This window comes from Trachypithecus francoisi, unplaced genomic scaffold (assembly GCF_009764315.1).
Source record: "Trachypithecus francoisi isolate TF-2019V2 unplaced genomic scaffold, Tfra_2.0 Lachesis_group4, whole genome shotgun sequence".
NCBI classification, from domain to species: domain Eukaryota; kingdom Metazoa; phylum Chordata; class Mammalia; order Primates; family Cercopithecidae; genus Trachypithecus; species Trachypithecus francoisi.
In genome coordinates this window covers 150,565,942-150,590,980 of record NW_022681469.1, presented here as the reverse complement: position 1 = coordinate 150,590,980, position 25,039 = coordinate 150,565,942, and the positions used below count along the sequence as shown (strand labels likewise).

The 25,039-nt window shown below is 44.5% G+C and overlaps 2 protein-coding genes and 2 non-coding genes across 9 annotated transcripts in view; 1 reads left to right on the top strand and 3 right to left on the bottom strand.

Annotated features, from left to right (window-relative positions):
* Window positions 1–6: 6 nt before the first annotated feature.
* CCT6A (chaperonin containing TCP1 subunit 6A) lies at window positions 7–11,407 on the bottom strand. Its single transcript, XM_033194550.1, is given in 13 exon segments — window positions 7–720; window positions 1,534–1,667; window positions 2,371–2,518; window positions 3,140–3,236; window positions 4,070–4,152; window positions 4,246–4,405; window positions 4,665–4,728; window positions 4,731–4,774; window positions 6,351–6,454; window positions 7,285–7,458; window positions 8,567–8,701; window positions 10,560–10,623; window positions 11,057–11,407. Coding segments are annotated over 13 exon segments (1,470 nt in total). The 5' UTR covers window positions 11,194–11,407; the 3' UTR covers window positions 7–594.
* Window positions 1,877–2,011, bottom strand: LOC117073868. The gene has a single exon (XR_004433418.1). It is a non-coding gene; the product is annotated as a small nucleolar RNA SNORA15 (small nucleolar RNA).
* Window positions 7,580–7,710, bottom strand: LOC117073876. Its single transcript, XR_004433426.1, has one exon. It is a non-coding gene; the product is annotated as a small nucleolar RNA SNORA22 (small nucleolar RNA).
* Window positions 11,408–11,441: 34 nt separating the features above from the next.
* Window positions 11,442–25,039, top strand: part of PSPH (phosphoserine phosphatase) — a 45,513-nt gene continuing 31,915 nt past the window's right edge. For 3 of the 6 annotated variants that reach the window (XM_033194545.1, XM_033194543.1, XM_033194544.1), the window contains exon 1: window positions 11,442–11,868. In XM_033194545.1, coding sequence (XP_033050436.1) covers window positions 11,862–11,868 — 7 coding nt within the window. In that variant the 5' untranslated portion in view covers window positions 11,442–11,861. Of the gene's footprint in view, window positions 12,045–25,039 lie in introns of all 6 variants that reach the window. The other 3 variants (XM_033194548.1, XM_033194547.1, XM_033194549.1) reach the window with 1 other exon arrangement.

Genomic DNA, 25,039 nt, shown 5'->3' with positions numbered 1-25,039 from the left:
CATACTGAAGTACAGCACTTCAACTATCATCTGGCTAAAATGGACTGATCATTTCCCTCATTCCAGAAACCTTTTCTATTAAATAATAATGTTGACAACAATAGGTCTTGCACATACTGCATGGATGTACCTGCTATCTCCTACTTTGTACTTAATTTGTGTTGTTTTGTTTACAGGAACCTAAGATTAGGGCTATCACCATTTCACTACATTTCGAGATCCCCTTTTCTGGCATTAATTGCTATCTTTAGCTGGTTTTCATCCAGGAATATAATCACCAAATCTATTTTATCATAGTACTTGATTAAAAACTAAGTAAGGCAAATGCAGTATGAAAATCCTTCAACATTAATCTGAACCATCTACCACCACTCAACATCTCCAAAATTGTATCCCCAAATTACTCATGTCTACTCTAGTCCCTTCGTTATACCTAGTCACTCCATTTTTTATTAATATCCTATTTTATCGTATTTTAGAACCCAGAGTTCCCTAATAGTACTGGTGTCAAATTGCAAAGCAAAATATTTTTTTTGGTCCCCATTTTCAATCTTTCCTGGCTTCAACTCACATATATTACATCTAGTTTTCCCTCTACAACAGTTGCATTCTCTTACCTGTGTTCAGGTCCACACCCACAAGCTGACCTGATTCTGAATGTTCTGCTTGAATTTTAACTAATGTTTCCTGAAGGTCAAAACCAGAGTTCTGAGCAAGAACCTAAAGTAAACAAATTCAATTCTTGAGAAACCAGGAATAACTGATAGTAAAAAAAAAAAAAAAAAAAAGATAAGAAAAAAAAAGAAAATCTTGGCTTGGTGCAGTAACTCACGCCTGTAATCCCAGCACTCTGGGAGGCCATGGCAGGTGGATCACCTGAAGTCGGGAGTTCGAGACCAGCCTGGCCAACATGGTGGAACCCCATCTCTACTAAAAATACAAAAAAAAAAAAAAAAAACCACAAAAACCTAGCTGGGTGTGGTCACAAGTGCCTGTAATCCCAGCTACTTGAGAGGCTGAGGCTGCAGTGAGCCGAGATCGCACCATTGCACTCCAGCCTGGGCAACAAGAGCAAAACTCCGTCTCAAAAAAAAACAAAAAAATCTCATTGCTGAAGACAGAACATTTATGCTCCCTTCAGAGAATAACCAGACACAAGTTACTGATCAATTCTCTCATCTACCTCAAACCCAGCAGCAATATACCAGTCATAAATTATACCTCAAATTAGTATATAATAGAAAATAGTATCAGTTTAAAACAAAAGCAAAAAGCAAGTTTGTACTCAAGTATAACCCCTAATACTGCAAATATTAAACTACAGGTTATCTCTTGTTATCTGAAATGTCAGTTATTCAGGCCTCCCAGAGAAACCAAATACATTTGGATGATGAGGAATATCTGTTCTAGAGTCAGGAAGAAAACTGATCAAACTTGCTTATCCAAAATCCACACTATCAATAAAGGCTACATCATCAAAAAGGTTTGATCAGCTAAATCTTTTGGAAGATTGACTGTTAAAAGCGTGCACACCTTGGGAATAATGAGCAATGCATCAGCAAATGCTTGGACTCCAAGCTGTGCCCTGCCCTTTACACTGGGCTTATATTTAATCAGGGCTTCTGCCATTGCCACTTCCACAGCACCAGCACCTGGAACCACACAGCCTGTTGAATGGGGGAAAAGGAAAAATGCTAAGAAAACTGCAGAACTAATTATGAACAACAACTAAAATACACATATGAAAGCCATTAATTTCTTACAAATTTACTATGACAAAATACAAGCGACTAACATATCAAATAGGAGAATATTTCAACAGAATGGCTTCACTAGCCGCTGGCAGCTCTTTCAACAGATCAGTATTATTTCATTTATCTGTATTCACCTTTAATAATGATATGCTATGAAAAATCTTAGCATACCACTGGCCATTCTAAAGGGAAGACTGCTTTTGCATGGTGTCTGGCTGTGTAAACTACTGATAAAAGAACACAGTATTCGGCCATGCCTTTCAGACCAGCAAAACAATATAATAGGGCCAGGCGCGGTGGCTCAAGCCTGTAATCCCAGCACTTTGGGAGGCCGAGACGGGCGGATCACGAGGTCAGGAGATTGAGACCATCTTGGCTAACACGGTGAAAACCCGTCTCTACTAAAAAAAATACAAAAAACTAGCCAGGTGAGGTGGCGGGTGCCTGTAGTCCCAGCTACTCGGGAGGCTGAGGCAGAAGAATGGCGTAAACCCGGGAGGCGGAGCTTGCAGTGAGCTGAGATCCGGCCACTGCACTCCAGCCTGGGTGACAAAGCGAGACTCCGTCTCAAAAAAAAAACCAATATAATAGAATTGAAATATGGTGAGGATCTTACCATCATCAATAGCATTTTTGACAGCCCTCAAGCCATCCCTCACTGCATCTTTGATCTGAGTGAGTGTGTGCTTATTTGGTCCTTTGATCAATAATGTGACAGAACGAGGGTTGTTACATTTCTCAATAAAGGTGAACTTCTCTTCTCCCTATGTGTAGAAAAAATATGATTTTCAAAAACAGGATTTGTGCAGAGTGAAGACAGAAGAGGGACTTACAGAGAATGACAAGCAGCATATTAATAAGGAACAAACTTGATCACATTAAAGCAAATTATCTCCTTTTGAAAAATCACATATAAAAGAAATGGGATTTTCCCCATCAATGGCTTCCCATTACTACAAATAAACCTTCAAATTGTATATAAACAAAAATCTGATCCTGAATTTCAATTAATTTTTCTGCTCAAGACTTCATGAACACAGTGGCTCATGCCTGTAATCTCAGCACTTTGGGAGGCTGAGCGTGAAGGACAGCCTGAGCCCAGGAGTTTGAGACCAGCCTGGGCAACACAGTATGAACTTGTTTCTACAAAAATTACCAAAAAAAAAAAAAAAATTAGCCAGGGATGGTAGCACACATGTCTGTGGTCCATTTGCTCAGGAGCCTGAAGAGGGAGGATCACTTGAACCCAGGAAGATGAGGCTGCAGTGAACTGTTATCACACCACTGCACTCCAGCCCGGGCAAGAGTGAGACCTCATCTCACACAAACAAAAATAATTTATGAGCTAAAAGGTTTTATTACCTTGAAGAAGAAAATACACTTACCAATGTATACTCATACACAAGTCCTGCATGTCCCAAGCAGTCAGGACTTAGGTCGTCAAAAGAATTCAGGGCTACCCCACCACAAGCAAGAGTCAGCCTGAAATAGCATTTTAAGGGAGATGGATAAGCAATGTTACCAGTGAATTTCAAAGACAAGACCAGTAATTTTTAGGAAGGAATTTTCCAGAATTACACACAAAATTACATTTCAAAATGTACTTTAATCTAAGCCTTTCCATTTGCCATCAACCAGCTGAAAACTAGTATTTTCTCTTAACCCTCCATTTAAACCACTCTCCCCAAGTCAGCAAATGAAATCAAAGGTGGACAAGAACTCTTTATTAGCCAGGCATGGTAGCTCACACCTGTAATCCCAACACTTCGGGAGGTTGAGGTGGGTGGATCACTTGAGGCCAGGAGTTTGACAACAGCCTAGCTAACACGGCAAAATCCCATCTCTACTAAAAAAACACAAAACAATTCAGTGGGCATGGTGGCAGACACTTGTAATCCCAGCTACTCGGGAGGTGGAGAATCCTATGAACCCAGGAAGTGGAAGATGCAATGAACCACTGCACAACAGGGCAAGACTGTCTCAAAAAATAACAATAAAATTAAAAAAAATTTTAAAAAGCTTCTTATTGTGGTGAGCTCTTTGGGAAAAAGTATACTGAATCAGAGACAAAAAGTAAAATAATGTTTACAAGGGGCAAGGGGGAGGGAGAAATGGGGAGTAACTATTTAATGGGTATACGGTTTCAGTTTGTGATTATGAAAAAAGTCCTAGAGATGGACAGTGCTGACGGGGTGCACAATGTGAATATAGTTAATGACAATTCATTGTACATTTGAAAAACCTGAAAATAAATTGTAAGGAAAAATAATCCCAATTCACTTGCAAAATGAGTAAAAGTCAAATTACTCAGATACCTCTCCATATTTCTCCTTTTAGCTCTGCGCAGAGCAACTATGCCTTCTTTTGAAAGAGCATCTAAGGAAAAGGGGTCAATTCCCTATAACAAAAATAAAAATTAATTTCAACATCTTCCACCTTAAAAGCAAAAAGGATGATACATACTATTTATACATTGGGTTTTCATTCTCACCTTTTGATTAATAACAACAAATCCTTTATCTGAATCACCACAGACTTTCCTTTTCAGTTCTATTATTTTTTTAACTTTATCTTCAATGAATTTTCTTTCAGCTTTTACGAGTTTTTCTCTCTCTTCTGCACTTTTGTAAAAAAAGCCAGAACTCACTTCTCTATTAAGGAAAAAAAAAGGTTACAGAAAGCAAGGAAACATTAAGAAAGTAGCTTCTGACACTGGTTTAGTCCTAAGATTTAACAGTTCACTGAGCTCCAATCCTGTCCCTTATACATCTTCAGAGACTATTTCCTATAACTCTCCCAAACCAATTTGAGGATTATTGTCCTTACAGTGGGAAACGAAGTTTCACAAAAAAGTAACTCGCCTAAAATACGAAGCTCCTCCATTTCACTGTTAAGGGGCTATAAACTTAAGTTTTTTCATATTCTAATGACATGTTACAAGTGAGGATGTATGCATCCTCTACCCTTTTTTTCTATCAGGATGCTATGCTCCGTGATCCAAAACAAGTCCTCTGATTAAGCTGTTCAAACACACAAAAAATTAGTTATTGATTTTCACATGGGTGTATAATATGTTAAACACTGAACTAAGAAGGTATTGATATTTCATGCAGTCACACTTCTTTTTTTTTGAGACGGAGTCTCGCTCTGTCGCCCAGGCTGGAGGGTAGTGGTGTCGTCTCGGCTCACTGCAAGCTCCACCTCCTGGGTTCACACCATTCTCCTGCCTCAGCCTCCTGAGTAGCTGGGACTACAGGTGCCCACCACCATGTCCAGCTAATATTTTTTGTATTTTTAGTAGAGATGGGGTTTCACTGTGTTAGCCAGGATGGTTTCGATCTCCTGACCTTGTGATCTGCCTGCCTCGGTCTCCCAAAGTGCTGGAATTACAGGCATGAGCCACCGCGTCCAGCCTATTTCTTGAATTACTTAAAGATCCTATGCTGTACAGCAAAGTCTGCAGAGATAGTCTCACTAGTAGGCTGTCAAACTGTGATGACGTCCTTTAAAAACATGTTTTCTGCCAAGCGCCTGTAATCCCAGCACTTAGGGAGGCAGAAGTGAGAGGACACCTTAATCCCGGGAATTTAAAACCAGCCCGGGCAACATAGGGAGACTCCATTCTCCACAAAAAAAAAAAAAAAAAAGAAAAACACATTTTCTAAGTCTTTGAAAAAAATTTTTTAAATTTCTCTACTACTTCTCATTATGCTTCGTACCTAGCAATTCAAAAAATGCCAAATGACTGATGTCATTCACTTTTCAGAATCATTCTAACTATAAGTATAACGTCACATTCACCTTATTTCAGGAGAAAATATTACTAAAAGTAAAAACAATATTCATCTAGCAATTTATCCAACTTACATCTTCAGGTAAATATACATTTTATACCCAAAGATATTTTAAAAATTGCCAACGATCTCATGCCTGTAATCCCAGCACTCTAGGAGGCCGAGGCGGGTGAATCACGAGGTCAGGAGATTAAGACCATCTTGGCTAACATGATGAAAACCCTTCTCTACTAAAAATACAAAAAAAATTAGCCAGGCGTGGTGGTGGGCACCTGTAGTCCCAGCTACTCAGGAAGCTGGAGCAGAATGACGTGAACCCGGAAGGTAGAGCTTGCAGTTGAGCAGAGATTGTGCCACTGCACTCCAGCCTGGGCCACAAGAGTGAGACTCGGTCTCAGGGGAAAAAAAAAAAAAAAAGCCAACCATATATTGTACAAAGCACCCCTAAATTTCTAAACACAGTTTATTTTTTATTTTTTTGGGATGGAGTTTCGCTGTTGTCACTCAGGCTGGAGTGCAATGGTGTGGTCTCAGCTCACTGCGACCTCCACCTCCCAGGGTCAAGCGATTCTGCTGCATCAACCTCCCGAGTAGCTGGGATTACAGGCGCGTGCCACCACGCCCGGTACGCCCAGCTAATTTTTGTAATTTTAATAGAAACGGGGTTTCCCCATGTTGGCCAGGTTGGTCTGGAACTCCTGACCTCAGGTGATTTGCCCGCTACGGCCTCCCAAAGTGCTGGGATTACAGGCGTAAGACCCCACGCCCGATCATTAGTATTTCACAGTATTCTACCACCTACCTTGTATCAGTTTCAGATTTATGTTTCATCTCCATGATCTCAATCATGAAGAGATCAATAGGTTCATCTTGTTTTTTAATGGCCAAAATGGAGTCCACTACAGCCTGCAATTGGAGAAGCATAACCATTAAGTAAATTCAATTTACAGCAGCAGAAACATGTTGCTTTTCCGAAAGCTAAAGTAGACAGTTTCATTTTACAATTATACACTGATTTAAGTCTTTTTCTATGAGCGAACAGAATGTATTATATGTAAACAGCAACAACTGAAGTAATTTACATTTCTGAAATCTCAATCTGTAATTCCCAAACATTAACATTAATTAACGTTAACATTCCTCTTGTTTTATTAAAAATACTGGCAACTTGGAAGCTTTTTTTTTTTTTTTTTGAGGCGGAGTCTCGCTCTGTCACCCAGGCTGGAGTGCAGTGGCCGGATCTCAGCTCACTGCAAGCTCCGCCTCCTGGGTTCATGCCCTTCTCCTGCCTCAGCCTCCCGAGTAGCTGGGACTACAGGCGCCCGCCACCTCGCCCGGCTAGTTTTTTTTGTATTTTTTAGTAGAGACGGGGTTTCACCGTGTTAGCCAGGATGGTCTTGATCTCCTGACCTTGTGATCCGCCCATCTTGGCCTCCCAAAGTGCTGGGATTACAGGCTTGAGCCACCGCGCCCGGCCAACTTGGAAGCTTTCTAATAACAAAATCTCCACTTTATAAATCTTTTAATGAAAGCTTCAATTTTACTTTTATAACCCGGTTACGTATACTATTATTTGAATTTCCTCATTTTAAAGACACAAATTAGGTATCATTGCCCCAAAAACGAACCTATACAGCACTTTGTAATTGAAATTGGGAATTATATTCATGTTTCTACTATCAGAGATTTTCTATATAGGTGTACTATACCAGACACAGACAACATTTAATACATACCTCTGTTAAGACATCTGCAAGTTCAGCATGAACTTTAGTACGAAGAGATGTTCTGGCCACATCTATAAGTGTTTCCCTGTCCATCTCTCTGCTTACTTTGACTTCTTCCAAAAACTGAAGGGCCTTTTCTTTTGCAGCTTCAAATCCTTCAGTGATTATTCTGGGATGAAGGCCCTACAATAAACACACATTAACACTTGCATCTTCAAGTAGGTGCAACCACAGTTCATAACAAAGTTCAGTTAATTCCTGAAGGGGTATTCTGGATCATCGTACCTTTGAACACGAGGTAATATAATGTGCTGGCTTTCTGAATACATTTAAAAGGATAAATATTCCTTTCAATGCAGAGGAGAACAGGTAATGCTCTAACACAGGGTCAAAGCCAAGGAAACTATAAAGCACACTTGGGTATTCACTGTGCAAACCACTCTGAATCATTTCAAAACCGACACTGTGTCCCAACCAACAACTCACAGATGGTAACACTATTCTATCTTTTCTTTTTTTTTTTTTTTTTTGGAGACGGAGTTTCACACTTGTTGCCCAGGCTGGAGGCAATGGCACGATCCCAACTCACCACATCCTCCGCCTCCTGGGTTCAAGCGATTGTCCTACTTCAGCCTCCCAAGTAGCTGGGATTACAGGCATGGGCCACCATGCCCAGCTAATTTTTGTATTTTTAGTAGAGATGGGGTTTCTCCATGTTGGTCAGACTGGTCTCGAACTCTCGACCTCAGGTGATCCGCCCACCTCGGCTGGGATTACGGGTGTGAGCGACCACGCTTGGCCTATTCTATCTTTTCTATAGATAATCTCAAACTAATTCACATCATTTACTAATAAAAATAAAGACTGCTCTCTTTTTCCAGGAAATTCTGACAACAGATTCATACTCACTGAGGTTTGTTTTAACCTTGGAACTAGTCAGGGCTTAAAAAAGTGGAATTTATCCAAATATAAGCTTTTGGATGCTTTTTTCCTAACAAATATTCCTAGTCCTAAACATTCCACTTTTAGATCTAAATTATTAATCTACACTAAGGACAGATACAAATCACATAGGCAATGCAACTTCATTACAAAATTATTTTCAGGCCAAGAAAGGTTCCATAACCTGTCCAAGGTCACAATTTGTTTTAGATCAGGACAAAGACCCAGATTTAAGCCCCCTAGTTCTACCGTATGGCCTCAGCTATTAACAGCACATCAATTTGTATAAATAAGTATCAGACACTTCCTATATACAATAAAATATTACAGAAACAAGAGTTGTGCATACTTCAGAAATGTAGAGATCCGCCTGTTTCAGTAGTTCTCCAATGATTAGGACATTGGAAGTTGTACCATCACCAGTTATATCATCCTGGGCTGTTGCTACCTTTGCTATTAAAGAAGCTGTTGGATGTTGAATTTGCTGAAAGTAGAAAAAGAATGAATCACTTAAAACAACATGAAGCAGTCTAAATATACCCCAAACAAAATGTAGGAAGGGCCTCTTTAAGTGCTATCTACTTGAAAAAGCTACTCAAGTGTTTGGCTACAAATTACTTCGATTAGGTATCACGCACATGCAATTATGATTGAAACGTTTTCATGTGTAACTTATTTCCCAGGTTATCTCTACTCTACAGATGAGGAAGCTTGAGGCTAAAAGTTAAGTCAAAATGACAGAGCTACCAGTTAACAGTAAAACATAATTTTACATACTTGCCTCTTTATGGCAAGTGTATGGCTCTAGTGAGAATAAGTCAGGTATCTCCTAAAGGGCACACACATCATAATTATTTTTGTAGGTTTGTAATTTTTTCAAAGAAAACTGAAAGACTTCTGGAGATTGGAGAGAAGTTCCAGTGGGAGGAGACTTCTGAGGTGGTAGGAACAATTTATTTCTTAGCTACAGCAGTGGTTGTGTGTGTCCATTTTATAATTATTTCTTAAATTGTAAATGTTCAATGTGCTTCTCTCTACTTACGCTGTATTTCTCACACACTAAAACCCAAATAATTTTTTGTTTTGTTTTGGAGACAGTGTCTGTCACCTACGTTGGAGTGCAGTGGCACAAACTCGGCTCAATGAAACCTCAGCCTCCCAGGTTCAAGCAATCGATTCTCCTGGCTCCGCCTCTGGAGTAGCTGAGACAACAGGCGTGCAGGACCACGTCCAGCTAATTTTTGTATTTTTCGTAGAGACAGAGTTTTACCATGTTGGCCAGGGCTGGTCGTGAAATCCTGGCCTCAAATGAGCCCTCAGCCTTCCAAAGTGCTGGGATTACAAGCATGAGCCACCACACCCAGCCCCCAAACAATTCTGACGTCAAGTTTAACTGTAGCTCCAGTTTTCCAACACGGGCCACTATTGAGCCCACTAAAAACAAACACTACACCTCCTAGGTTAGCAAGTCCTTACTAAAGATATTTCATTTGGATGTTGATAGCTTGGTACACTACTAGCAAAATCCTAAGTATTATTCTGAACTCAAATCAGCAGGAAATCATTTCCTGTTCTTGAACTGCTAAGTTTTGGGAATTTAGGGGATGAGTAAAACGCATACTCCCCTCAATAATCTCATATTCTCCATCCCTAAGACTTGCAAAGAGACAGATTTCAATCCCCTCCACTTGGAGATGAGACCTAACACAGAAATTGCTGTTTTAAAAAGAGAAAAACCGGCTGCGTGCGGTGGCTCACGCCTAGTAATCCCAGCACTTTCGGCGGCTGATGCGGGCGGATCACCTGAAGTCAGGAGTTCAAGACCAGCCTGGCCAACACGGTGAAATCCTCTCTCCACTAAAAATACAAAAATCAACTGGGAGTGGTGGCCCGAGCCTGCAATCCTCGCTACTTGGGAGACTAAGACAGAGGAATCGCTTGAACCTGGGAGGTGGAGGTTGCAGTGAGCCAAGATTGTGCCACCGAGCAACACAGCAACACTTCATCTAATAAAAACTAAAAAAAAAAAAAAAAAAAAAGAAGAAAAATCATTCTCATGCATTTTGCCCAAGTGATTGTGTCAACCTCTCTTAATTTTTCAAATTTTATAATAATTAACTTTAATATACAATTACAGTCCTTTAGCCCAGACTGTGAATAGCAAAAAAGCAGGGATTCAAAGGCAGAGCTGTCAGACTCCAGGCACTGTGAGTACTATTACTGGTTACATGCCACTTCTAAATGTTCTCCTACCTTGAAAACGGACACTGCAAATCTTTCTACAAAGCAAACAATCTACGGAAAATCAAGACCATTCTGACCTAGAGCAGAGCACCTCTCACCATTTCGTGAAGCAGTACATTGCCGTCTTTAGTAAGTTTGATGTCTCCAGCGCCAGAAACGAGCCTGTTTAAGGGACAGAAATGAATCAGACTGTGACTTTTTCAACGATAACTAAAAGTCCCATTAGAAAACGAGATCTTCCCAGATCTTACGGAGCCAGGGATATGGGGCTAGTTATCTCCCGAGGCTGGAGGACAGGTGTAGTGCCCACCCCGTCCCCGCAGAGATTGTGCCGAGTCCTCAGGATGCCTGGAAGCCCCAAAGGGCGGGGAACGCCGCGCTCTAGAGCCGCTTTGTTCTCCCCGGAGACGGCATCGACGCTGGAAGAAATGGCCGGGACGGTGGGGCTTAGCAGAGAACAGGGCCGACCCCGAAGGACGCGGAGAAGGGCGGCTGCGGAACTCCGAGGCGGCGGGCTCCAGCCCGCGGTCCCGGGCCAGCCAGGTGCGTGGCGGCGCGCGGTGCCCACCCGTCCCTCCCTTCAGCCCCGCCTCACATCTTCATGGTGCCCTTGGGCCCCAGGTTGGTCCTTAGCACGTCCTGTAGACCCCGCGCCGCGCTGATGTTGACCGCCAGGGCCGCCTGCGCTCGGGCCACCTCGGCCTTGGGGTTCAAGGTTTTCACCGCCGCCATCGCTGCTCCAGCGGAGGAAAAGGAAACGATGCTGAGAGCCCAGAGCCGGCGCGGCGTGGCTAGGAGGAACTATCCGGGTCTTCTGGAAAAGTCGGCGCGTCCGGCCCGCCCCCAGCGTGCCCGCGCGCCTCCGCCATTGGGCCACAGGTCGTCTGGCGCCCGTCCATTGGTCTATGGCTGCATGGCGCCTACGGTCCCACCCCTCGCGCGGCGGCCGTGGCGTCATCGCGCACGGGAGGAGCCTGTTCCCTGCCGACCGTGCTCCTTGGTTCAGGTGTCGCAACTCAGTGGGGCCCAGCTTTGTGGACCCGGAGCCCAGGACGCAGTCGGTGCTTGTGCTCCGGGGGGGCAGGGCGTAGGGTGGGCCTCCTCCCGCCTCTACTCTCGCGGTTTGCCCCTCAGTCTCCTTTCTTTGCTGCTTTTATGCCTTTTTTTTTTTTTTTTTTGAGACGGAGTCTCGCTCTGTCGCCCAGGCTGGAGTGCAGTGGCGCGATCTCGGCTCACTACAAGCTCCGCCCCCCGGGTTCACCCTTTTATGTCTTTCATTGGAGCTTTCTGGACCGTGTGCTTGATGGTGCCTTAGGTGCCGTGGGGACACACGCGAGTCTGATAAGCACCCTCCCCCGGAATCATGCGGTGCTGTGAGGCCTAGCGAAGATGAAGATAGAATGCAAGGTAGAAAGTGCTGGATACCTTTAGAAAGCTACAGAACTGGTGCGATGGGAGTTGAGACGTAAGAACCTGCCCGTCCGTAGGGCTCTGGATGCTGCTGAGGCCCGAGGCCCCCATGGCAGATTTGAAAACTCACCCTTGTAGAGTCATTCCTGCCTTTGAGAGGACTCCCTGTTAAGGTAAATTTCCAAAGAGCTCCACAGTTGTCTCCAGTATCCAGTGTCCCGCCAAATACCAGGGATTCCGTAACACGTGATATTTTACTTTATTTATTTTCTTTTTGTAGACATAGGGTCTCACCATGTTGCCCAGGGTGGTCTCAAACTTCAGAGTTCAAGTGATCCTCCCGCCTCCGCCTTCCAAAGTGTTGGGATTATAGGCGTGAGCTGCCGCACCCGGCTGGTATTTTATTTTTAATAAATAATGGGAATTGTTCTGAATTCAAAAGGCACCAAAGGGCATGTGGTGGAAATCAAATCTTCCTCCCACCTCTAGTTCAACACTAGAGGCAAAGTTACCCCCTGGATACTCTATGAATTTTTGGAATGCTTTCTGAATTTATAAACTTACGTATGAATATAATCATTTCCTCACACAAACAGCAATTCATAATACACACTGTAGGGTGTGTTATACTTTAAGTGTCTTGGAGATTGTGCCATATCAAGACTAATGGGAAGTCCTCGGTAACAGCTGCGTGACGTTCTTTGTAAGAATGACACAACTAGGGGCCAGGGCTCAGTGGCTCATGCCTGTAATCCCGGCACTTTGGGAGGCTGAGGCGGAGGCATCACTTGTGCCTGAGAGTTCAAGATCAGTCGAGGCAGCATAGCGAGACTCCATCTCTACAAAATATACAAAAATTAGCCGGGCGTGGTGCTGCACGTCTGTGGTCCCAGCTACTTGGGAGGCTGAGGTGCGAGGATCGCTGGAATCTGGGAGGCGGAGGTTGCAGTCAGCTATGATCTTGCCACTGCACTTCAGCCTGAGCGACAGAGCTGACCCTGTCTCAAAAAGAATGACACAACTAACCGGTCACCTACTGACTAATGTTTAAGTTGTTCCCAATCTGCTATTCAGGCTGCAGTGAATATCTGGATATATGATGCTTTTAGGTGGTTTGTGTATTTGAGAATCACAAAAACATCTATATATATGACTAGTAGCACTGCACAATAGAAGATTAGTTATTAGTTCCATAGGCATTACATGGTGTGCATTCAGATTTATTATAACTGCTGTTAAAAATGTTATGAGGAGGCCAGACATGGTGGTGAATGCTTGTAATCCCAACACTTTGGGAGGCCGAGGCGGGCGGATCACTTGAGGTCAGGAGTTCAAGACCATCCAGGCCAACATGGTGAAACCCCGTCTCTGTAACAATACAAACATTAGCCTAGCCTGGTGGTGTGCATCTGTGATCCAAACTACTAGGGAGGCTGAGGCATGAGGATTGCTTGAACTCAGGAAGCAGAGGTTGCAGTGAGCCAAGATCATGCCACTGCACTCCAGCCTGAGTGACAGAGCCAGACTCTGTCTCAAAAAAAAAAAAAAAAAAAAAGGCCAGCCAGGCACAGTGGCTCACACCTGTAATTCCAGTACTTCGTGAGGCCGGGTGGGCAGATCACTTGAGGTCAGGAGTTCAAGACCAACCTTGCCAACATGGTGAAACCCCATCGCTACCAAAAATGTAAAAAGTTAGCTGGAGGATGGGCGCGGTGGCTCAAGCCTGTAATCCCAGCACTTTGGGAGGCCAAGATGGGCGGATCACGAGGTCAGGAGATCGAGACCATCCTGGCTAACACGGTGAAACCCCGTCTCTACTAAGAAATACAAAAAACTAGCCGGGCGAGGTGGCGGGCGCCTGTAGTCCCAGCTACTCGGGAGGCTGAGGCAGGAGAATGGCATAAACCTGGGAGGCGGAGCCTGCAGTGAGCTGAGATCCGGCCACTGCACTCCAGCCTGGGCGACAGAGCGAGACTCTGTCTCAAAAAAAAAAAAAAAAAAAAAAAAGCTGGGTGTGGTGGCGCACGCCTGTAATCCCAGCTATTTAGGAGGCTGAGGAAGGAGAACCATTTGAATTCTGGAGATGGAAGTTGCAGTGAGCCAAGATCGTGTCACTGCACTCCAGCCTGGGCAACAGAGCGAGACTCCTCAAAAAAAAAAAAAAAAAAAAAAAAGGCCAGGCACAGTGATTCATGCCTGTAATCCCAGCACTTTGGGAGGCTGAGGTGGGCGGATCACGAGGTCAGGAGTTCGAGACCGGCCTGACCAACGTGGTGAAACCCCGTCTCTACTAAAAAATACAAAAAACAAATTAACTGGGCATGGTGGCAGGCGCCTGTAGTCCCAGCTACTCGGGAGGCTGAGGTAAGAGAATGGCATGAATCCAGGAGGTGGAGCTTGCAGTGAGCCGAGATGGTGCCACTGTACTCCAGCCTGGGCGACAGAGTGAGACTCTGTCTCAAAAACACACAAACAAAAAAAACCTAGAGGATGGGTTAATGGGTGCAGCAAACCACCATGGCATATGTATATCTATGTAACAAAACTGCACATTCTGCACGTTTCCCTGAATTTAAAGCAAAAAAAAAAAAAAGCCAGGTGTCATGGCGCATGCCTGTATTCCCAGCTACTTGTGTGGCTGAGGCAGAATTGCTTGAACCCGGGAGGCGGAGGTTGCAGGGAGCCAGAATCGCAGCACTACACTCCAGCCTGAGTGATAGAGCGAGACCCTGTCTCAAACATAAAAAGGCCGGGCGCCATGGCTCAAGCCTGTAATCCCAGCACTTTGGGAGGCCGAGGCGGGCGGATCACAAGGTCAGGAGATCGAGACCATCCTGGCTAACATGGTGAAACCCCGTCTCTACTAAAAAATACAAAAAACTAGCCGGGCGAGGTGGCGGGCGCCTGTAGTCCCAGCTACTTGGGAGGCTGAGGCAGGAGAATGGCGTGAACCCGGGAGGCGGAGCTTGCAGTGAGCTGAGATCTGGCCAGTGCACTCCAGCTTGGGTGACAGAGCAAGACTCCGTCTCAAAAAAAAAAAACATAAAAAGAATTTGTGAAAAACAGTAAGAAGAATTCCCATACTCTACCCACAGATCCCTCTATTGTAAACATCACATTTAACCCCGGAATAAGAAATTAACATTGATGTAGGATCCAATCTATAGATTTCATTCAAATTTTGCTAATTATAACATGAATGTTCTATCTCTGGCCCAGGATTCTATTTATCCAGAATTACTCTTCACATTTAGTTGTCACATTCTTCAGTCTGGAACAGTTCTGCAATTTTTCAGTCTTTAATGATCTTGGCATTTTTTTTGAGTACTGGCCTGTTATTTTACAGACTGTTCCTTACTTAAGGGTTATTTGATGTTTCCTTATGATTTTTTTTTTTCAAATTTTTTAAAGATGGAGTCTCGCTCTCGCTCTTTTGCCCAGGCTGGAGTGCAGTGGCGCTATCTCTGCTCACTGCAGCCTCTGCCTACCGGGTTCAAGTGATTCTCCTGCCTCAGCCTCCGGAGTAGCTGGGATTACAGGCACCCACCACCATGCTGGGCTAATTTTTGTACTTTTAGTAGAGATAGGGTTTCGGCATGTTAGCCAGGCTGGTCTCAAACTCCTGACCTCAGGTCATCTACCTGCCTTGGCCTCCCAAAGTGCTGGGATTACAGGCGTGAGCCACTGCGCCTGGCCTGATGTTTTCTTATGTTTAAATGCAGGTTATGGCCGGGTGCAGTGGCTCACGCCTGTAATCCCAGCCCTTTGGGAGTCCAAGGCGGGTGGGTCATGAGGTCAAGAGATTGAGACCATCCTGGCCAATATGGTGCAATCCCGTCTCTACTAAAAATACAAAAAATTAGCTGGGCATGGTGGTGCACGCCTGTAATCCCAGTTACTCAGGAGACTGAGACAGGAGAATCACTTGAACCCAGGAGGCGGAGGTTGCAGTGAGTCGAGATCACGCCACTGCACTCCAGCCTGGGCTATAGAGCAAGACTCCGTTATCAAAAACAACAACAACAACAAAAAAAAAAACAGGTTGTTCCTTTTTGGCAAGAACACCAGAGAATGTGTCCTTTTCAAGGCATCATAGGAAGAGTCACATGATGTCAGTTTTTCTCGTTCCTGGTGATGTTAACTTTGTTCACTTGGTTAATGTTTGCCAGATTGCTCTACTTTAAAGTTACTAGCTTTTCTTTGTATTTAGTAAGCATTTAATAAACATTTTGTGGGAAAATATGTGACTGTTCTGTTTTTCATCGTAACAGTGCCTACTAATTTAAGCATTCATCGATTTTGTTGTTGTTTTTGAGACAGGGTCTCACTTTGTCGTCCAGGCTGGAGTGCAGTAGCTCAATCACACAGCTTACTGCAGCCTGAACCTCCTGGGCTCAGCTTCCTATCTCAACCTCCTGAGTAGCTGAGACTTCAGGTGTACACCACTATGCCTGGCTAATTTAAAACTTTTTTTTTTTTTTTTTTTTTTTTAGAGATAAGGTCATGGTATGTTGCTTGGGTGAGTTTCAAACTCCTAGGCTCAAGCAGTCCTCCTGCCTCAGCCTCCCAAAGCGCTGGGGTTACAGGCATGAGCCACTGTGCCCAGCCCATCAATAATTTTTGCCTGAAACAATTATTACTGTGATCTTTGTATTGAAAGTCCTCCATGGATCTGTTGCGTGCTTACATGTCTTGCTGTGTATGCCAAGAATGCAAGGCCCAAGAATGCTCTTTATTTGGGGCTTTTCTCAGAGTTGTTTATACAACTACTAATCTTCAGAGACAAGTTAATGTTTCCTCCTGGACAAAGAGCAGGCTTGCCCACTGCTTGGTATAAAAACAATAGATTTCAGCCTGGCGTAGTGGCTCATGTCTATAATCCCAGCACTTTTTTTTTTTTTTTTTGAGGTGGAGTCTCACTCTGCTCACTCTGTTGCCCAGGCAGTGGTGCGATATTGGCTCACTGCAGCCTCCACCTTCTGGGTTCAAGTGATTCTCCTGCCTCATCCTCTTGAGTAGCTGGGACTACAGGTACCTGCCACCACACCTGGCTAATTTTTGTATTTTTGTAGAGACAGGGCTTCACCATGTTGGCCAGGCTGGTCTCAAACTCTTGACTTCAGGTGATTTGCCCCCCTCGGCCTCCCAAAGTGCTGGGATTACAGGTGTGAGCCACTGCGCCCAGCCATCCCAGAACTTTGGAAGGCGAAGGTGGAGGATCCTTTGAGGCCAGGAGTTCGAGACCAACCAACACAGTAAGACCCCATCTCTACAAAAATAAAACAATAAACGAGGTGGGCAGATCACCTGAGGTCGGGAGTTCAACACCAGCCTGACCAACATGGAGAAAACCCGTGTCTACTAAAGAAATACACAGTGAGCCAGGTGTGATGGCACATGCCTGTAATCCCAGCTACTGGGGAGGCTGAGGCAGGAGAATAGCTTGAACCCAGGAAGCAGAGGTTGCGGTGAGCCAAAATAGCGCCATTGCATTCCAGCCTGGGCAACAAGAGCGAAACTCTATCTCTAAAAAATAAAAAATAAAAAACAATAAACAAAAACAAAAATAGTAGATTCCCCGAGCTGAGTGTTCCTTAGCTGTGATCCAAACCCACCGTCTTTGAGGCATCCATCTGGGTCATGTCGTGTTACCCCGTGGAAGTTGGAGGGAAAAGGAAAATGATGCAATTATCCTACTGCCTGTGCTGCTTGCTGTTCTGTAAGCAATAAAGTTCTTTGTCTCTGAGACAGGAGACTTGTTTCTTTCTTTTTTTTTTTTTTTGAGACAGAGTCTTGCTCTGTCACCCAGGCCACAGTGCAAGGGCACGATCTTGGCTCACTGCAGCTTCTGCCTCCTGGGTTTAAGTGATTCTCCTTGCCTCAGCCTCCTGAGTAGCTGGGACTACAGGCACGCACCACCACACCCGGCTAATTTTGTATTTTCAGTAGAGACAGGATTTCACCATGTTGACCAGGATGGTCTCGATCTCCTGACCTCATGATCCACCTGCCTCAGCCTCCCAAAGTCCTGGGATTATAGGCATGAGCCACCGTGCTTGGCCAGGAGTCTTGTTTCTTAGGCCACATCCATAAAACAAGCAAGAGGCTAATGTATTAGTTTGTAAGTAGGGTAAAATCAAATCTCAAACCTAACAGTTTGCAAGTGGTAATTTTCTATTCATTTTTATTTCATATATATTTTTGAGATAGGGTCTCATTCTGGTGCCCAGGCTGGAGTGCAGTGGCGCAGTCACTGCTTACTGCAACCTCAGCCTCCTGGGCTCAAGTGATACACCATCGTGCCTGGCTAATTTTTTTTCAGAGACAAGGTCTCCGAAAAGCTGTGTTGCTTAGGCTGGTCTTGAATTCCTGCCTCAAGCCATCCTCCCACTTTGGCCTACCAAATTGCTAGGTAGGATTCAGAAGTGAGCCACTACACCTGGCCAATTTTCTGCTTTCATCATTCATTTTACACTTATCGGTTGGAATTCTGCTGTAAGGAAGAACTTTCCCTTCTCCTCCATGAATGAGTGAATGAGTGAATGAATTTGTATCAGTATGGATTCAAGAATTCTTTTTTTTTTTTTTGAAACAGAGTTTCACTCTTGTTGCCCAGGCTGGAGTGCAATGGCGCCATCTCAGCTCGCTGCAACCTCCACCTACCGGGTTCAAGCGTTGCCCTGCCTTAGCCTCCTGAGTAGCTGGGATTACAGGCATGCACCACCATGCCAAGCTAATTTTGTATTTTTAGTAGAGATGGTGTTTCTCCATGTTGGTTAGGCTGGTCTCGAACTCCCAACCTCAAGTGATCTGCCTGCCTGGATTATAAGCATGAGTCACCACACCTGGCCCTTTTTTTTTTGACATGGAGTCTCACTGTGTCACCTAGGCTAAATAAAGTTCAGTGGCACAATCATTAGCTCACTGCAGCCTTGAAATCCTGGGCTCAAGTGGTCCTCTCACCTCAGCCTCCCAAGTAGCTAGTCTCAGGTGATCCTTCTGCCTCAGCCTCCCAAAGTGCTGGGATTACAGATGTGAGCCACAGTGACTGACCTATTGTCTGATTTTAGCCAATGATGTTGTGTGTCTTCGTATTTTTCTTATACTGTTAATTAAATGTGATTTAAGTAATATCTTTTAACTCTCTGAAACAGCCAGCAAAAACTCACCCTACTTCACTTATTCCATAATCTTTGTCCTCCTGATTTTTCTATTGCATCATTTCTATATTGTCAGAGTAGATAACATTTACATTCTGTTTTTTCTCCCCAAAACCTGGGTTTGTTTAGTCTTAGTTTTGTAGTTACATACACTCAATGCTCCTGCTTGTCCCTTTGCCAAAGTTCTCTTTGCTATCCATTGGTGAGTAATGTTTATTCATTAGCAGTTTCCTCAAGAAAAACATTCCCATGGGAGGCCGGGCACAGTGGCCCATGCCTGTAATCCCAGCACTTTGTGAGGCCAAGGTGGGCAGACCACCTGAGGTTGGGAGTTCGAGACCAGCCTGACCAACATGGAGAAACCCTGTCTCTACTAAAAATACAAAAATAGCCAGGCGTGGTGGCACATGCCTGTATTCCCAGCTACGTGGGGGGCTGAGGCAGGAGAATCGCTTGAACCTAGGAGGCAGAAGTTGCGGTGCGCCAAGATCACGCCATTGCACTCCAGCCTGGGCAACAAGACGAAACTCTGTCTCAAAAAAAGAAAAATATTCCCATGGGAAAAATATCCCCAGAATTCCTGTATGTTCAAAACTATCATTTGTAGCCTTTGTGTGTGAATGATGGCTTGGCTTGTTTTAAAACAAAACATCACTGGCTCATACTTTATTCATTTATTTTTTTGAGACAGGGTCTTGCTCTGTTGTTCAGGCTGGAGTGCAGTGTCACGATCACAGCTCACTGCAGCTTCCACCCTGGGGCCCAAGCCATCCTCCAACCTTAGCCTCCCAACAGGTGTGTGCCACCATGCCCAGTGAATTGTTTTTTTTGTAGAGACAGGGGGTGGGTGGGTGGGGGGGGGGTGTCTCATGTTGCCCAGGCTGGTCTCGAACTCCTGACCTCCAGTGATCCTCCTACTTTGGCCTCCCAAAGTACTAGGATTACAGGCATGAGTCACCATGCCTGACCTGTATATCTTTAAATATTTATTTATTTTTAGAGATGGGGAGTCTTAGTCTGTTGCTGAGGCTGGCCTTGAACTCCTGGCCTCATATGATCCTCCTACCTCAGCCTACCTAATAGCTGGGACTACAGGTTCAAGTCAGCACACCCAGTTAAATACTTATTTGTTCTGACGTTTTGGTTATCTTCATTGGAAATTTCAATTGTGCATGTTGGCTGTCTTTGGTCTGTCTTCTATAGCTATATATATACATATATGTGTGTGTGTGTGTGTGTGTGTGTGTATATATATATATATATTTTTTTTTGAGATAGAGTCTCACTTTATCGCCCAGGCTGGAGTGCAGTGGTGCCATCTCAGCTCACTACAACCTCCCCCTCCCGAGTTCAAGCAATTCTCATGCCTCAGCCTCCCAAGTAGCTGGGACTACAGGTGTGCACCACCTCACCTGGCTAATTTTTGTATTTTTTGTAGAGACAGGGTTGGTCTTGTTGGCCAGGCTGGTCTTGAACTCCCGACCTCAGGTGATCCACCCACCTTGGCCTCCCAAAGTGCTAGGATTACAAGCGTGAGCCACTGCACCTGGCCAACTATCATTTTTTCTCTAATTTCATTTAATTCCTTTCGTTTATACTGTTTGCTTTTCTCATTTTTTTTTTTTTTTTTTTTTTGAGACGGAGTCTGGCTCTGTCACCCAGGCTGGAGCGCAGTGGCCGGATCTCAGCTCACTGCAAGCTCTGCCTCCCAGGTTCACGCCATTCTCCTGCCTCAGCCTCCCGAGTAGCTGGGACTACAGGCGCCTGCCACCTCGCCCGGCTAGTTTTTTGTATTTTTTAGTAGAGACAGGGTTTCACCGTGTTAGCCAGGATGGTCTCGATCTCCTGACCTCGTGATCCACCCGTCTCGGCCTCCCAAAGTGCTGGGATTACAGGCTTGAGCCACCGCACCCGGCCAGCTTTTCTCATTTTTATCATCCATATTGGTTAGTATATTTTTCATAGTGTCCGCTTTTATTTTTGCTCCTTTTAGCTTCATCTTCACTTCTGTAATGGTTATTTTACCTGTTTTTTGGAGATGGTGTCTCAATATGTTTCCTAGGCCGGATTTGAACTCCTGTGCTCAAGTGATCCTCCTGCCTCAGCCTCCTGAGTAGTTGGCATTAGAGCCACATGCCACCATGCCCAGTGTGATAGTTATGTTTTTTCCTTCTACATCCTTTTTTTTTTCCTTTCGAGACAGGGTCCCATTCTGTCGCCCAAGCTGGAGTGCAGTGGCATGAACATGTCTCATGAACTGCATGAACTGCAGCCTCAACCTCCTGGGCTCAAGCTTTACTCCTACCTCAGCCTCCTGTGTAGCTGGGACCACAAGCACTTGTCACCATGCCTGGATGATTTTTTGATGTTTTGTAGAGACAGTGCTTCACTTTGTTGCCTATGCTGGTCTTGAACTCCTGGCCTCAAGCAATCCTTCTGCTTTGGCCTCCCAGACTGCTGAGATTACAGGTCCCTGGCTCCCTTCTGTTTCTTTCCTGGATTTTATCACTTTTGTCTTGTCTTATTTTGTCATCTTTTCCATGAATCTCTATACTTGTATTTTTGTTTTTCCTTCTTGGAAATAATTCATTAAGTTTTTTTCAGACAGTTTTGTTTGTTTGTTTGTTTGTTTGTTTTTTGAGACAGAATCTTGCTCTGTTACCCAGGCTGGAGTGCAGGGATCTTGGCTCACTGTAACCTCCACCTCCTGGGTTCAAGCAATTCTCCTGCTTCAGCCTCCCAAGTAGCTGGGATTATAGGTGCACAACACCACACCCTGCTAATTTTTGTAGTTTTAGTAAAGACGAGGTTTCACCCTGTTGGCCAGGCTTGTCTCGAACTCCTGACCTCAGGTGATCCACCGGCCTCAGCCTCCCAAAGTGCTGGGATTACAGGCATAAGCCACTGTGCCCAGCCCAGATCTTTTTTTTTTGAGACAGAGTCTCACTCTGTCGCCAGGCTGGAGTGCAGTGTGGCACAATCTCAGCTGACTGCAACCTCTGCCTCCCAGTTGAAGCAGTTCTCCTGCCTCAGCCTCATGAGTAGCTGGGATTACAGGCATGCACTACCACACCGGACTAATTTTTGTATTTTTATTAGAGACAGTGTTTTGTCGTGTTGCCCCAGCTAGTCTTGAACTCCTGGCCTCAAGTGATCTGTCTACCTCAGCCTCCCAAAGTGTTGGGATTGCAGGCATGAGCCACTGTGCCCAGCGCACTCACATGCTTCTGATGTCTCTCCATGTCCAAATTTTCTCTTCTTACAAAGACACCGGTCAGATTCGATTAGGGCTCACTCTGAAGACCTCATTTTAACATAATCACCTCTTTAAAGACATTGTCTCCAGGCCAGACTACGTGGCTCACACCTGTAATCCCAGCACTTTGGGAGGCCGAGGCGGGCAGATCACAAGGTCAAGAGATCAAGATCATCCTGGCCAACATGGTGAAACCCTGTCTCTACTAAAAATACAAAAATTAGCTGGGCATGGTGGCAGGCGCCTGTGGTCCCAGCTATTCAGGAGGCTGAGGCAGGAGAATTGCTTGAATCCGGGAGGCAAAGGTTGCAGTGAGCTGAGATTGTGCCACTGTACTCCAGCCTGGGCCACAGAAAGATTCTGTCTCAAAAAAAAAAAAAAAAAAAAAGTCTTGCTGTGATAACCAGGCTGGTCTTGCATTCCTGGGCTCAAGCAATCCTCTCGCCTTGGCCTCCCAAAGTGTTTGGATTACAGGCGTGAATTTCCATGCTGGCCAAAACAGAATGTTAGAGACACACATTGAATTTACTTGGAAGGCTGATTCTTTTCCCACGCCCTCCCTAGGAAGGTGAGCTGGGTGTTCGGACCTTAACTCTGCCCATAAGATGTTCAGACCAGGAGAGATGCCCTTGGGTTACACCCCTTGGGCATCTTCACCCCTTGGCTTACAAGGGTTTCAACTCCCTTTCTGCTTGATTGAGCCTTGCTCTCAGTTCTTTTTATCCCTGCTCTGCTCTGCTTGTTTCAAACAACACATTTTTGCACTGTGGCATGAACGGCTCATCTTCAGAGAGTCTATTTTTGCTGGTGTTTTCTGGGATCTGCATCTGCTTCCTCCCATGTAACTTTGGTAGCCCTTGTGCAGGTCTTGGAGTCTCCAGTGACTTTTTGTCTCCTAGTTTTGTTGAATATGGGATTTCTTCCTCATTCCCCCCCACCACCATATCTCCCTATCACTTTGCATAATTTCTAGGAGGAGGAAGGGGAAGATTCGGTCAAATATTGTCACAGTTCTTATATATAATCATCGCTTTGTAATATAAATTTCTCCCACTTTTTCCATTATAAAGATAACTCACACCAAAATCCCAGCGCTTGAACCCAGAAGGCAGAGATTGTAGTGAGTTCAGATTGCACCACTGAACTCCAGCCTGGACAGTGACAGAGCCAGACCCTATCTCAAAAAAATAAAAATAAACAAATGAATAATGTTTCCTTTTTTATATAGATATATAGACATAGATATATAACCATATACCATACCTGGATATAGACACACATAGAGATTTCTTTGTTCAAAAATGGGGTCTCAAATGATAGATATGTTCTACAACTTCCTTTATTCATGTGACATGGGCATATTTCCATGGCATGACTTATTTTGAATGATAACGTTTATATTAAATCACATTTCAAACTGTGTTCACTGTGCTCTTTCAAGACATTTATATTATTTTAATGTATTGGTTTTTTTTTTTTGAGACGGCATCTTTCCCTGTCGCCAGGCTGGAGTGCAGTGGTGCAATCTTGGCTTACTGCAACCTCTGCTTCCTGGGTTCACACGATTCCCCTGCTTCAGCCTCCCGAGTAGGTGGGATTACAGGCACATGCCACCACGCCTGGCTAATTTTTTTTGGTAGAGATGGGGTTTCACCATGTTGGCCAGGATGGTGTCCATCTCCTGACATTGTGATCTGCCCTGCCTCGGCCTTCCAAAGTGCTGGGATTACAGGCGTGAGCCACTGCGCCTGGCTGGCAGTGTATTGGTATTTAATGTATTGATAAGAAATATTACATTTGTTAGCACGTATTTTACACACACAGATATAAAAAGCATCTGTATACCTACCATCCTACTTAAAGGAACATTATTATTATAATACCATTATTAACTCTACATACCTTTTCTCAGTCTCATTTCCTTTCTTACTTTCAGAAGTAACTACTGTCCTGAATTTTATGTTGTAAGTTATCATTTATGACATTAAATGATAGTCTCTTTTTAAAGTTTCCAGTGGCTATTGGAGTATCACAGTAACTGAGAATGTTCACAGTACTGCTGTGAAAATTCTTATATATGTGGCTCCTCCAATCATACAAGTGTCAGGGTTTTTTTTGTTTTGTTTTGTTTTGTTTTGTTTTGTTTTTTGAGACGGAGTCTCACTCTGTCGCCAGGCTGGAGTGCAGTGGCGCAATCTCGGCTCACCGCAAGCTCTGCCTCCCGGGTTCACGCCATTCTGCCTCAGCCCCTGGAGTAGCTGGGACTACAGGCGCCTGCCACCACGCCCGGCTAATTTTTTTGTATTTTAGTAGAGACGGGGTTTCACAGTGTTAGTCAGGATGATCTCGATCTCCTGACCTCGTGATCTGCCCGTCTCGGCCTCCCAAAGTGCTGGGATTACAGGCGTGAGCCACCGTGCCCGGCCTGTTTTTTTTTGAGACAGAGTTTTGTTCTTGTTGCCCAGGCAGGTGTGCAATGGCATAATTCCGGGTCACCACAACCTCTGCCTCCCGGGTTCAAGCGATTCTCTTGCCTCAGCCTCGTGAGTAGCTAGGATTACAGGTATGCGCCACTACACCCAGCTAATTTTGTATTTTTAGAGGAGACAGGGTTTCTCCATGTTGGTCAGGCTGGTCTCAAATTCCTGACCTCAGGTGATCTGCCCGCCTCAGCCTCTCAAAGTGCTGTGATTACAGGCATGAGCCGCTGCACCCAGCCTCTTTTTTTTTTTTTTTCTTTTTTTGGGGGGTG